We start from the raw sequence: 12,491 nt of genomic DNA, 5'->3' as shown, positions 1-12,491 counted from the left end.
TTGTGTGGCGGCGGCGGCGGCGGCGGAGGGTGCGGGCTCGGCCGCTCCGCGATGCTCCGAGGGCGGGGAGGAGGAGGAGGAGGAGGAGGAGGAGGAGGAGGAGGAGGAGGGGGAGGGACTTGCAGCCCTTTTCTGGCCGCCGCCGCGGCGGAGAGCGGCAGAGCTCGGGCAGCCCGGCCGCGCTCCGGCTCCCGGGGGTGTCACCGGCGCCGCTGCCCCCGCCATGGCCGGGCTCCTGCCGCTGCTGCTGCTGCTGCTGCTGCCGCCGGTGAGTGCGGGGAGCCCCGCGAGCCCCGCGGGGAGGGGATGCGGCGTCCCGGGGGCACCGGGAGCGGCCCCGGAGGCACCGGGGCACGGGGAGTCCCCCCGCGGGATGGAGGGGCCCGGGGGCTTCACACGGGGCGGGTTCGGAGGGGCCCGGGCTCACCGGGATGGGACCCCCCGGGTGAGGAGCGGGGGCAGCGCCGTGCGGGGCTGGAGGGTCCCGGGGACACCGGAGAGCCCCGGGGGGGGCGGGCGGAGCTCTTGGGGTGCGGGGGGAGCTGGGCGGGGATGGGGGTCCCGCAGCCCCGCCGGTGCCGCTGTCCCCGGCTCTGCCACTGCAAAGGGTGACGGAGCCGCAGCCCGAGGGGAGCGGGGACAGAACCCCCCAGCGCCTTCATCAGCGCCCCCCACGCACCCCCCGAAACCTCTCCCAGAGTTTCCCGGCTCCGAAGTGCCCCAGAGCTGGGGCTGAGACCCTTTTGAGACCCTTTTCCCCCTGGCAGAGCCCTCGCCGTGCGCCCCAGACAAAAAAAAAACTTCAGGGCAGGGGCAGGGGGGGCCAGCAGAGAGGGGACTGGGGCGGGGGGGGTCCAGGCCCGCAGCTGGGGCAGGATCGGGGCCGTTTTGGGGCCAGGATTTGCCGGGGGTCCCAGGGGGGCCGTCAGGCACCGGACACCCCTCGGGCAGGATATTAAAGGCGGAGTTCAGCCGGGCAGGGCCGGGAGCGGAGCGGGGCTGGCACCGCCGGCCCGGGGGGGCCCTTTCCCCCTTTCCCCATCGCCCCCTCGGGATCGGGGTGGCCAAACCCCCCTCCCAGCCGGGGCCGCTGGGACAGGGGCGGGGACAGCAGCGCCCGGAGCTGTCCCGGCCGGATGGATCCCAACCATTCCCCCCGGGCATCGCCCTCTCGCCCCCCCGGCTGCTGCGGATGTCCCCAAATCGCCACTGCCCCGCTCGGGGGGCACCTCCGGGGCCGGCTCTGCCCTCCGGGACTGCACCTGCGGGGCTGGGAGTGTCCCGGGAGGGACAACGGGGACCCGGCTGTGCCCCCCCAGCTGTGCCCGCACCCCGGGACCCCCCCGGGACCCTCCGGGACCCCCGGGACCCCGCAGCCGCTGCTCGGAACCTGCCAGGGCCGGCCGGAGCCGCGGGGCTCGGACGTGGCTCCCGGAGCTGCCCAAAGTTCGGGAATCGCTGGGAGCCGGGATTTGGCCTCTCCCCGACGCGGGGCTCGGCCAGGAGCGGCAGAACGCGCCCGTCAGGCTCGGATCTCGGCCGGGCTCGGCTCCAGCTGGAGCATCCCCTGCCCTGTGCGGCCGCTCCGCGCTCCGGGGCTCCCAAATCCCGCTCGGAGCGGCTCCGTCCTCGCCCGGCAGCGGCTCCAACCCTCCCCGAGCCGGCTCCAAAAGCAATTCAGAGCTTCCAGAGGTGTCGCCGGCGCCCTCCGCCCGCGGCCGGGCCGGGCCAGCTGTCAGGATGCTTTATGGCGTTAATTCCGCGCCTTTGTCACCGGGAGCCGCGCTAAGGACGCGCGCGTTTCCGCGGCCTAACGCGGACCAGGTGTCCCTGCCCTGGCTCGGGGGGGCTCGGAGCCCCCAGCCCCGAAGGGAAACCCCCGGAACGAGGGGGCCCGCGGCACCTGGAGCGGGGAATCCGCAGCGTTCCGGGAGCGTGGGCGGGGGAGCCGGCGGGGAGAGGGGGTGGCCCCGCGGGGAGGGGACAGGTGGCACCGGGTGGGCCGGGAGAGGCACCGGGGTGGCCCGGGAGAGGAACCGGGTGGCCCGGCCAGGCCTGTCCCACGCGGGCAGCTCGCAGCTGTGGGGGAGATGGGAGATCTGGGATCGGGGGAAAATTTGGGATCGGGGGAGATTCTGGGATTGGAGGTAGATCCGGGATCAGGGGAAGATCTGGGATCCCTGGAAACTCGGGGATTGCGGGATGCTCTGGGATCTTTGGGTGCTTTGGGATCAGGGGAAGATCTGGGATCGTGGGATGATCTGGGATCGTGGGATGATCTGGCATTGGGGAAAGCTTTGGGATCATGGGATGCTCTGGGATTGAGGGAAGATCTGGGGTTTCTGGATGCTCTGGGATCGTGGGATGCTCTGAGGTCTCTAGAATCATGGGATGCTCTGGGGTCTCTGGAAGCTCTGGGGTCTCTGGGATCATGGGATGCTCTGGGATCTCTGGAAGCTCTGGGATCTCTGGGATCTCTGGAATCTGGGAAGCTCTGGATGCCCCGTGTTCAGCCCCATCACCAGTCACAGCCAGCCCCGTTCCCGGCTGCTGGAAGCGCATCCCGGGGATCTGGGAGCTGCCAAACCCTGCCCCAGAGGAGCTCGGCATGGGCTGTGCCCAGCTGGGCTCCAAAACCCCCAAATGTGCCCCCAATGTGTGGGCACAGCCTCACCCCAAAGCCCTTTCCAGGGGGCATTTGGGGTGCTGGGAGGGTTCCCGATATTCCAATCCCTCCTGCCTGCCTGGAGTGGGAAAAGGGGCTGGGAAAAGGGGCTGGGAAAAGGGACCTGGGAAAAGGGGCTGGGAAAAAGACCTGGGAAAAGGGACCTGGGAAAAGGGACCTGGGAAAAGGGACCTGGGAAAAGGGACCTGGGAAAAGGATCTGGAAAAATGTTCTGGGAAAGGGTCTGGGAAAAGGGACTGGGAAAATGTTCTGGGAAAAGGGGGTGAGAAAAGGGGATGGAAAAAGGTTCTAGGGAAAGGATGTGGGAAAGGGGCTGGGAAAAGGATCTGGAAAAAAGGATCTGGGAAAATGTTCTGGAAGAGGGTCTGGAAAAAGGGTTTGGAAAAGGGTCTGGGAAAAGGGCTTGGAAAAAAGGGCTGAGAAAAGGGTCTGGAAAAAGGAGCTGGGAAAAGGTTCAGGAAAAGGATCTGGAAAAAAGGGTCTGGGAAAAGGGTCTGGGAAAATGTTCTGGGAAAGGGCCTGGAAAAAAGGGCCTGGGAAAAGGGTCTGGAGAAAGGTTCTGGAGAAAGGGTCTGGAAGAAGGGGCTGCCAGGGCGGGCTGGCGGGGGCGCGGCGGGGAGGGGGAGCGGCCGCCTCGCAGCGCAGGGTAATTGGAGCACTTTGTCATTCAGCTGCCTGGAATTGGCGCTCCATTGTCTCGGCCCCGCCGGATGCGGAGCTCCGAGCGCCGCACCGAGCGCGGGGACGCGGCCAAGGCGCTGACGAGGCCGCCAGATGCTCCCCCGGGCCTCTCCCCCCTTCCCCAAAATCGGCCGTGGGTGGGTGGCAGAGGGAGGGAGCGGGGCTGCGAGCGGGAGGAGGCCTGGCAGGGCCGGCACCTGCTGCGGGACGGGGCTCCCGCACCCCGCGGGGCTTTGGGGGGCAGCGCGGCCCTGCCCGGGCTGCAGAGCCCCGTGGGGGTGGCCCGGGGGTGTTGGTGGCGCTCAGGGGCGGTGTCAGCAGCCAGGGAGGGCACCGAGGCTCCTGCTGCTCCCTCAGTTCCCCGTTCCTGGTGCCCAGAGGGTTTTGGGGGGCAGAGGTGCCACCCAGGCTCTCCAGACCCTCCACGGGGGCAGGAATTCCTCCTCTCCTCTCCTCTCCTCTCCTCTCCTCTCCTCTCCTCTCCTCTCCTCTCCTCTCCTCTCCTCTCCTCTCCTCTCCTCTCCTCTCCTCTCCTCTCCTCTCCTCTCCTCTCCTCTCCTCTCCTCTCCCCTCCGGGTGGCTCAGGGCCCTTAGGGGACGTGGCTGAGGGAGGGACAAGGACAAACAGAGGCCACATCACCCCAAACCCCCCTGAGGACCCTCCCAGCTCCCTCCAGCACAGAACTCAGCAGGGCCTTTCCCGAGGAGTGAATTCTGCCTGGAAAAGCGATTTTTTTTTCCCCCCCCAAATCCGCATTCAGCACGAGTGGGGTGTCCCCAGAGCGGGCCCTTCCCGGGCTGTCCCATCCCAGGGGTGACAGGGGTGACCTCTGGGCTCTGCTCTCCCGCCAGGGTCCCGGGGCCGGCGCCTCCAAGGACGATTGTGTGTCCAAGCTGTTCACGGCGGGCGGGGAGTGCTGCCGGCTCTGCAACGTGGGCGAGGGCGTGGTGCAGCCCTGCGGGGTCAACCAGACCGTCTGCGAGCCCTGCCTGGACAGTGAGTGCCCCAAACACCCCCCCGTCCCCCCTGCAAGTGTCACAGCGTTCCCGGGTCACCCCTCTGCTGAGTCAGGAGGGGCTCGGGCCGGGTTCTGGGCAAAGGATGGGTTAAAATGGGAGATTCTTCCCCCAGAATGGGAGTTTGGGGTGTGGAGAAGGGCACAGGCCCATTGTGGGGTCAGGGCAGTGCTGTCAGGCACAGGGCGGGGTTTGGGATGTGCACAGAAGGGTTTGGGATGGGCACAGGCACAGGGAGGGTTTGGGATGGGCACAGGGAGGTTTGGGATGGGCACAGGAGGGTTTGGGATGTGCACAGGGGGGATTTGGGATGGACACAGGGGGGTTTGGGATGTGCACAGGGAGGGGTTTGGGATGTGCACAGGAGGGTTTGGGATGGGCACAGGCACAGGGAGGGTTTGGGATGTGCACAGGAGGGTTTGGGATGGGCACAAGGGGATTTGGGATGGGCACAGGCACGGGGGGGGTTTGGGATGTGCACAGGGGGGTTTGGGATGTGCACAGGAGGGTTTGGGATGGGCACAGGCACAGGAGGGTTTGGGACAGGCACAGGGGGTTTGGGATGTGCACAGGGGGGATTTGGGATGTGCACAGGGGGGGGTTGGGATGTGCACAGGGGGGGTTTGGGATGTGCACGGGGGGGTTTGGGATGGGCACGGGGGGGATTTGGGATGGGCACAGGGGGGTTTGGGATGGGCACAGGCACAGGAGGGGTTTGGGATGGGCACAGGGGGGTTTGGGATGGGCACAGGCACAGGAGGGTTTGGGATGTGCACAGGGGGGTTTGGGATGTGCACAGGAGGGTTTGGGATGGGCACAGAAGGGTTTGGGGCAGGGAGGGAGCAGACAGGAGGCAGAGGAGGCTGGAGGAGCAGAGCCAGGGCAGGGCTAAAAATACCTCAGCGTCCTGAGAAATCGATGGACGGCTCTGCCTGCCTGAGCCCGGCCGGGAAACGGGGCTGGATCTCTTCTGGATCAGGGGATGGATCCCAATGGGGGACAGATCCCAGTGGGGGATGGATCCCAGTGAGGGATGGATCCCAGTGAGGGATGGACCCCAGTAAGGGACTGATCCCACCAAGGGAAAACCTCCTCCCCACCCTCAGCACCTCCTCCCACCCTCAGCTCTTCCCTGAGAGGGATTTTGGGGTGTGGAGGGAAGGAAACCCGCAAACCCCGCAGGTGTCCCTTGCTGGGATGGGGAGAGGACTCCTGTGGCCCTGGATCCCCCTGGATCCTGCTGGACACACCCAGATGCCCCTGAATCCCCCTGGACATGCCCGGATCCCCCTGGAAACCCCCAGATCCCCTCGGATCCCCCCGGATCCCTCCGGATCCTGCTGCCAGGGGCCGGGCAGGTGGAGGCAGCCCCGCGGCTGGCACAGCCTCCAGACTGCGCCCCAGGAATGTGGGCACGGCCCAGGGCCGAGGGTCCCCACCTGCACCCGGGGCTGCCTCCTCCGAGCACTCCCTTGGACGCGTTCCCGACCCTCCGGGGGAATCGTTCCGGAAAAATCCTCTGCAACCGAAGCCCGGCCCCTGCCAACGCCCGGGGGGCTGCCAAAACCACCCCAGAGAGGGGGGGATTGCTCTAATTCCCCCTTCTCCCCCCATCGCAGCCTCCCCAGGGCCCGGGGGCTGCCTCATGATTTATTTAAGCCCCGCAGCCTCCGGGGGAGGGAGGGAGGGAGCGCTGGGGGCTCGGGCCCCGTTCGGAGCGGGGCTGTAATTGCTCAGCTCAGATCCCTTCGGCTGCCACTGCAAATGTGCCCACTCAGCCGAAAGCCTTTCCTGGCCACTTCCCCGCTCTAATGGCGCCCATCAATAATTCAGGATAATGCGAGGCATGAGCCCAGGTTAATGGGAGCCGCGTGTGCCGCCCCGGGGCTGCTCCGGCGCTGCTCGGGCACGGGGCAGGGGCTGCGCGGGGCTGGCGGCGACAGCGACAGCGGCACCAGGGGAGCCGCGGCTGCCCCGACCCCGGGAGCGGCCGAGGATGGGTTTGGGAGCAGCCTGGGATAGCGGGAAATGTCCCTGTCCAGGACGGGGTGGGGTTTGGGGTCCCTGCTGCCCCCAAACCTGTCCGGGATTTTGTGGCTCCGCGTCCTCTGCAGGTCCAGGGAAAGCCTCAGGGCAGGGCCAGGACACCCGGGCACAGGCACAGGGTGAGGGAAGGTGCTGGGAACGGGAAAAATCCACTGCTGAGGCTGGGATGGAACCCCCATCCCTCCCATCCCGCCCATTCCCGGGGGTTTGGGGCAATCCCCCCAGACCAGCCCGAAATTCCTGTCCTTCCCTCGGTGTCCCCAGGGAAGCTGCTGGGAGCAGGAACCCATTCCCAGCACCATCCCTGGGGCTGAGCAGGGCTCGCAGGGGTCCCCGGCCCCTTCTCCACCCCTGGGGCTGGAATTTCCCGGGATGGGATGGGGCGGGCAGCGCGGGGGCAGCAGCAGCTGCGCCCTCCAGGACGGGCTCCGCTCCTTCTTCCGGGGCTAAAAATATCGCCGAGCTCCTCCGGGAGCGGGCACAGCGCGGAGCGGGCATTGATTTCCCCCGCAGCGCGTCCTGCGGGCTGAAACCCGAGCGCAGGAGCCGCGGGGTCAGGCAGAGTCAGCGCTGCCACCATCGCACCCGGAGCGGGGACACGCGGGGCCCCGGGGAGCCCGGCAGGATGTGCAGGGGAAAGCGATGGGGTGTGAGGGGAGGGCATGGCCCCGGGAGGTCAGAAAGGGGAATAAAATCGGGAATTAGCGCGGGGATGGGCAATGGGGGCAGCGCAGCCAGGCTGGACCCCGGGGGGAAATGGGAATGGGGAAGGTGTTAATGGGAAGGACGCTGCAAACTGGGAATTGCGGAGGAATGGGAGGAGGAGGAGGGAATGGGGATGAAGAGACGTGAACGGGGATGAGGTGGGGATGGGGATGAGGTGGGAAAGGGGATGAGGTGGCAGGAATGGTGCAGATGTCAATGGGAAGCTGAGCCTGGAAGGATGCTCCAAACTGGGAATTGCAGAGGAATGGGATGAGGAGGAAGGAATGGGATGAGGAGGCGGGAATGGGATGAGGAGGCGGGAATGGGATGAGGAGGCAGGAATGGGATGAGGAGGCGGGAATGGGATGAGGAGGTGGGAATGGGATGAGGAGGCGGGAATGGGATGAGGAGGCGGGAATGGGATGAGGAGGTGGGAATGGGATGAGGAGGTGGGAATGGGGAAGATGCTACTGGGAAGCTGAGCCTGGAAGGAAGCTCCAAACTGGGAATTGCTGGGGGAATGGTGCAGGTGTCAATGGGAACGGGAGCCTGGAGTGTGCCGGAGCTGGGAATTGTGGTGGGAATGGAGAAGGTGTTAACGGGAATTTGGGTCTGGAAGGATTCCAGACTGGGGATTGCAGAGGAATGGGATGAGGAGGCGGGAATGGGGAGGGTGTTACTGGGAAGATGAGCCTGGAAGGAGGCTCCAAACTGGGAATCGCTGGAGAACGGGGAAGGTGCGAATGGGCTGAAGAGATGAGGAGCTGGGAATTTCTGCGGGAACGGGGAGAGCTCATTAACAGGAAGCCGAGCCTGGGGGGGCCGCAGAGGGGGCACCCCCGTCCCTCTGACCCCAGAGGGGACGGCTGGAACCCGAGGCCGAGCTTTGGTCCCCTCCATGCCCGCCAGGCGTCACCTTCTCGGACACGGCGAGCGCCACGGAGCCGTGCAAGCCGTGCACGCAGTGCGAGGGGCTGCAGAGCATGTCGGCGCCCTGCGTGGAGACCGACGACGCCGTGTGCCGCTGCGCCTACGGCTACTTCCAGGACGAGGCCAGCGGGAGCTGCCGCGAGTGCCGCGTCTGCGAGGTCGGCTTCGGCCTCATGTTCCCCTGCAAGGACTCGCAGGACACCGTGTGCGAGGAGTGCCCCGAGGGCACTTTCTCCAGCGAGGCCAACTTCGTGGACCCCTGTCTGCCCTGCACCACCTGCGAGGACAACGAGGTGCTGGTGCGGGAGTGCACGGCCGTGGCGGACGCCGAGTGCCGGGGTAAGAGCGTGCACGGCGTGGCTGTGTCATTGTCACCGCTGTGTCATTGTCACCGCTGTGCTGCCACTCCAGGGACATTCCCGGTGTGGCTGTGTCATTGTCACCACTCTGCTGCCACTCCAGGGACATTCCCGGTGTGGCTGTGCCATTGTCACCGCTCTGCTGTCACCGCTGGGACGTTCCCGGTGTGGCTGTGCCATTGTCACCACTCCGCTGTCACTGCTGGGATGTTCCCGGTGTGGCTGTGTCATTGTCACAGCTCTGCTGCCACCGCTGGGACATTCCCGGTGTGGCTGTGCCATTGTCACGGCTCTGCTGCCACTCCAGGGACATTCCCGGTGTGTGCCATTGTCACCGCTCTGCTGCCACCGCTGGGACACTCCCGGTGCAGCTGCCGAGGTGTGGCTGAGTCTGGGTTTAGGGAGTAGTGCCGGGATCTGGCACTGCTGGGCCAGCGAAAGGAGCTGGGGTTGTGTGCCTGTCGCCATCAGCATCCCAAGCACAGCTCCAGCCCTGCAGGGAAGGGGAAAATGGGGGAAAAAGGGGAGAAAAAAGGGGCAGAGCAAAGTGAGAGCCGTGCTGAGCTCCTGGAGGATGCAGGGCTGCTCCCACCAGGGCTGCTCCCACCAGGGGCTGCTCCCCCCGGGGCTCCTCGCCAGCCCCAGCAGCGCTCCCGGGCAGGAGCAGCGTCACTCCTGCCCTGAGCATGGCAGCAGAAAAGCTCTTTCTTTGTCCCGGCCGCCGCCGGGCCGGGCAGAGCGGCAGCTCCGCCGAAGGGTCGAGTAAATGGAGCCACAAGTCAAGGACACAGGGATGGCTTTGTCTGCAGCGGGCTCGGGAGCGGCTCCCAAAGGGCAGCGGGGGCTGGGACACAACGGGGCAGGATGGGACTGGGACATGGCCGGGCAGGATGGCACCGACCCCCCTGTGACAGCGACAGCGACACCAATGAAGCCCCGGGGCTGGCGGGGCAGAATTCCAGCCTGGCACAATCCCAGCCCAGCACAATCCTGGCTCAGTCCTGACTCCAGACCGGCACAATCCCAGCCTGGCACAATCCCAGCCCAGCACAACCCCAGTTTGTCACAATCCCAGCCTGGCACAATCCCAGTCTGGTGGCAGGGGGGTGGCAGGGTGAGGTCCCAGCTCCTGCTGCAATTCCCAGCTCAGCCTCACCCCAGGATGGGCTGGGGGATGTGGCCCGGCCCTGGCACCGGGCAAAGGCCCGGAGAGGGCACAGGGAGGGTGGGATGGGGTGGGATGGGATGGATGGGATGGGATGGATGGGGTGGGATGGGATAGGATCAGATGGGGCACCCATGTGTTTCCCCGTGACAAGCCCAGACGGCTCCGCTCTCCCGGGACACGCCCGGGTGTGGCAGGAGCGGGGTCACTCCCGGACGGAGCTGCAGGGGCCGGGAAAGGAGCAAACCCAGGCCCTGGAGCTGCGGGAGCGGCTCCGTGCGGGCCGTGGGCACCTGGGCTGCCTCAGGGCGGGTTTGGGGTCAGCTGGGGCAGCTCCCCTGGGTTCGGGGGCCGCAGCAGGAGCCGTGCCCCAAGGGACAGCGCTGGCACAGCCACGGCCACCCTCAAGGCAGGGCACAGCTGTGCCTCATCCCGACCCCGATTTCCCTTCCCCTCCACCCCGGCAGGGCTCCACCCTCGCTGGACAACGCCTGCCCCGTCCCTGGGGGGCTCTGAGAGCCCCGAGGCCGCCTCCAGGGAGCCGCTGAGCACCGAGGGGGGGCCCAGCACCGCGGCGGACACGGCCACCACCGTCATGGGCAGCTCGCAGCCCGTGGTCACCCACGGCACCAGCGACAACCTCATCCCCGTCTACTGCTCCATCCTGGCCGCCGTGGTGGTGGGGCTGGTGGCCTACATCGCCTTCAAGAGGTACCAGGACAGGGATTTGGGGAGCGGGGAACAGGGGGATCCCCGCTCCGGGTGTCCCACAGCCACAGCTGCCACCACCAAGGGCACCAGGATGGGCAGATTTCCAAAATTGTGTGAGGGGTGAGGTGGCTGAGGGGTGAGGAGGGAGGTGGCAGCAGGGTGGGGGACGCACTGCAGCCTTGTCACTGTCACTGTCCCATTCCCTGTCCCTGTGTCCCTGTCCCTGTCCCATTCCCTGTCCTTGTCTCCTTTCCTCTGTCCCTGCCCCATCCCCTGTCCCTGTCCTGGCACCAGGGCAGAAAACAGAAACTGGGACAAACCGCAGGGAAGGGGACAAGTCCCAGGGAAGGGGACAAAGCCCTGGCAGCCCCGGGGATGTCACCTGTGTGTCGCTGTCCCCGCAGGTGGAACAGCTGCAAGCAGAACAAGCAAGGGGCCAACAACCGCCCGGTGAACCAGACGCCGTCCCCAGAGGGGGAGAAGCTGCACAGCGACAGCGGCATCTCCGTGGACAGCCAGAGCCTGCACGAGCAGCAGCCCCCCGGGCAGGGCACCCAGGGGCCAGGTGGGGCTGCTGGGGTGGGCAGGGAGGATGGGCAGGGACAGCCTGGGATGGGCAGGGACAGCCTGGGATGGACAGGGACAGCCTGGGATGGACAGGGACACCCCAGGGGTGGGTGGGGACAATCTGGGGTGGGCTGGAACATCTCAGGGATGGGTGGGGACACCGGGTGGGCAGGGACAGCCTGGGATGGGCAGGGACACCCTGGGATAGACAGGGACAAACAGGGATGGACAGGGGATGGACAGGAAGGATGGGCAGGGACAATTTGGGATGGGCAGAAACACTCAGGGATGGACAGGGACACCCTGGTGATGGACAGGGACACCCAGAGATGGACAGGGACACCCAGGGATGGACAGGGAGGACGGGCACAGACACCCAGGGATGGACAAGGACAGCCAGGTAAGAGCAGGGACACCCAGGTAAGGGCAGGGAGGGCGGGGAGGACAGGCACAGACACCCAGGGAGAGGCAGGGACACCAGGAATGGACAGGGACACCCAGGGATGGGCAGGGAGGACGGGCACAGACACCCAGGGATGGGCAGGGACACCCAGGGATGGGCAGGGACACCCAGGTAAGGGCAGGGAGGACGGGCACAGACACCCAGGGATGGGCAGGGACACCCAGGGATGGACAAGGACAGCCAGGTAAGAGCAGGGACACCCAGGTAAGGGCAGGGAGGACGGGCACAGCCCCGGGCAGGCTCTCAGACCATTCCCGCCTCTCTCCAGCAGCTCCCAAGGCGGACGGGAGCCCGTACTCGGCGCTGCCGGCCAGCAAGCAGGAGGAGGTGGAGAAGCTGCTGGGCAGCTCGGCGGAGGACACGTGGCGGCAGCTGGCGGGGGAGCTGGGCTACAAGGAGGAGCTGATCGAGTCCTTCACCCGCGAGGAGGCCCCGGCGCGGGCGCTGCTGGCGCACTGGGCCGGCCGCGAGTCGGCCACGCTGGACGCGCTCCTGGCCGCCCTGCGCCGCCTGCAGCGCGGCGACATCGCCGACAGCCTGGCCAGCGACTCCACCGCCACCTCCCCCGTCTGAGGGCCGGCCCCGGGGGCTGACCCTGCCCGGCGACGGGGGGAGATGCTGGGGTCACCCCCAAGCAGGTCCCGGTACCGGTACCGGCCCCTGGTGGTGTTGGAGGGGCTCGGCCCCACCCTGATCACAAATCCCGGCTGCGGGATGGACGGACAGATGGACAGATGGACACGGGAGAGACCGCCGTGCTCTCAGCCCTCTCCTCTCCTCCCTTCCAGCTCCTTCTCTCCCTGGGGCTCCTCTTCCTCCTGCCCCACCCCGTTCCCCTCCAACACCCCCAAATCCGGCTGCTTTTACCCCAAAAGCGGGGGAAGGGTGGGGTTGGGGCACCCTGGAGCCGCTGCCCCGGGATTTGGGGGCTCGGGGGGCTGGGGGAGGGGACCCGGCTCCCTACACTGTGAAATTCGGGGTGCAGCTCCCCACAGCTCCGCAGGGATTTGGGGGAGCAGCCAGGACCAGCCCGGACACTGAGGAGCAGATTTTGGGGTGCCAGGACCCCTCTGTGGGGGCTGCAGGGGACACCGAGGGGACACCGAGGGGACACTGAAGGTGGAAAGCGCTGACCAAGTGCCTGCCCCGCGGGGACACCCC

At 67.0% G+C, this 12,491-nt stretch overlaps 1 protein-coding gene across 1 annotated transcript; it reads left to right on the top strand.

Moving 5' to 3' along the window:
• Positions 1–223: 223 nt before the first annotated feature.
• Positions 224–12,191, top strand: NGFR (nerve growth factor receptor). Its single transcript, XM_036398673.1, has 6 exons — positions 224–268; positions 4,220–4,364; positions 8,045–8,404; positions 10,057–10,300; positions 10,705–10,865; positions 11,599–12,191. Exons 1-6 carry the CDS (start codon positions 224–226, stop codon positions 11,901–11,903), a joined length of 1,260 nt encoding a protein of 419 aa, XP_036254566.1. The 3' UTR covers positions 11,904–12,191.
• The last annotated feature ends 300 nt before the right edge of the window (positions 12,192–12,491 follow it).

Source organism: Molothrus ater, chromosome 27, assembly GCF_012460135.2.
Source record: "Molothrus ater isolate BHLD 08-10-18 breed brown headed cowbird chromosome 27, BPBGC_Mater_1.1, whole genome shotgun sequence".
NCBI lineage: Eukaryota > Metazoa > Chordata > Aves > Passeriformes > Icteridae > Molothrus > Molothrus ater.
Note: the sequence above shows the minus strand (reverse complement) of the source record. Positions and strands in the feature narration are given on the sequence as shown.

Coding starts and splice junctions, on each gene's coding strand:
- NGFR (XM_036398673.1), top strand. CDS start 224: ATGGCCGGGCTCCTGCCGCTGCTGCTGCTGCTGCTGCTGCCGCCG. Junction 269..4,219: donor TGCTGCTGCTGCTGCCGCCG/GTGAGTGCGGGG, acceptor CTCTCCCGCCAG/GGTCCCGGGGCCGGCGCCTC. Junction 8,405..10,056: donor GGCGGACGCCGAGTGCCGGG/GTAAGAGCGTGC, acceptor CCACCCCGGCAG/GGCTCCACCCTCGCTGGACA.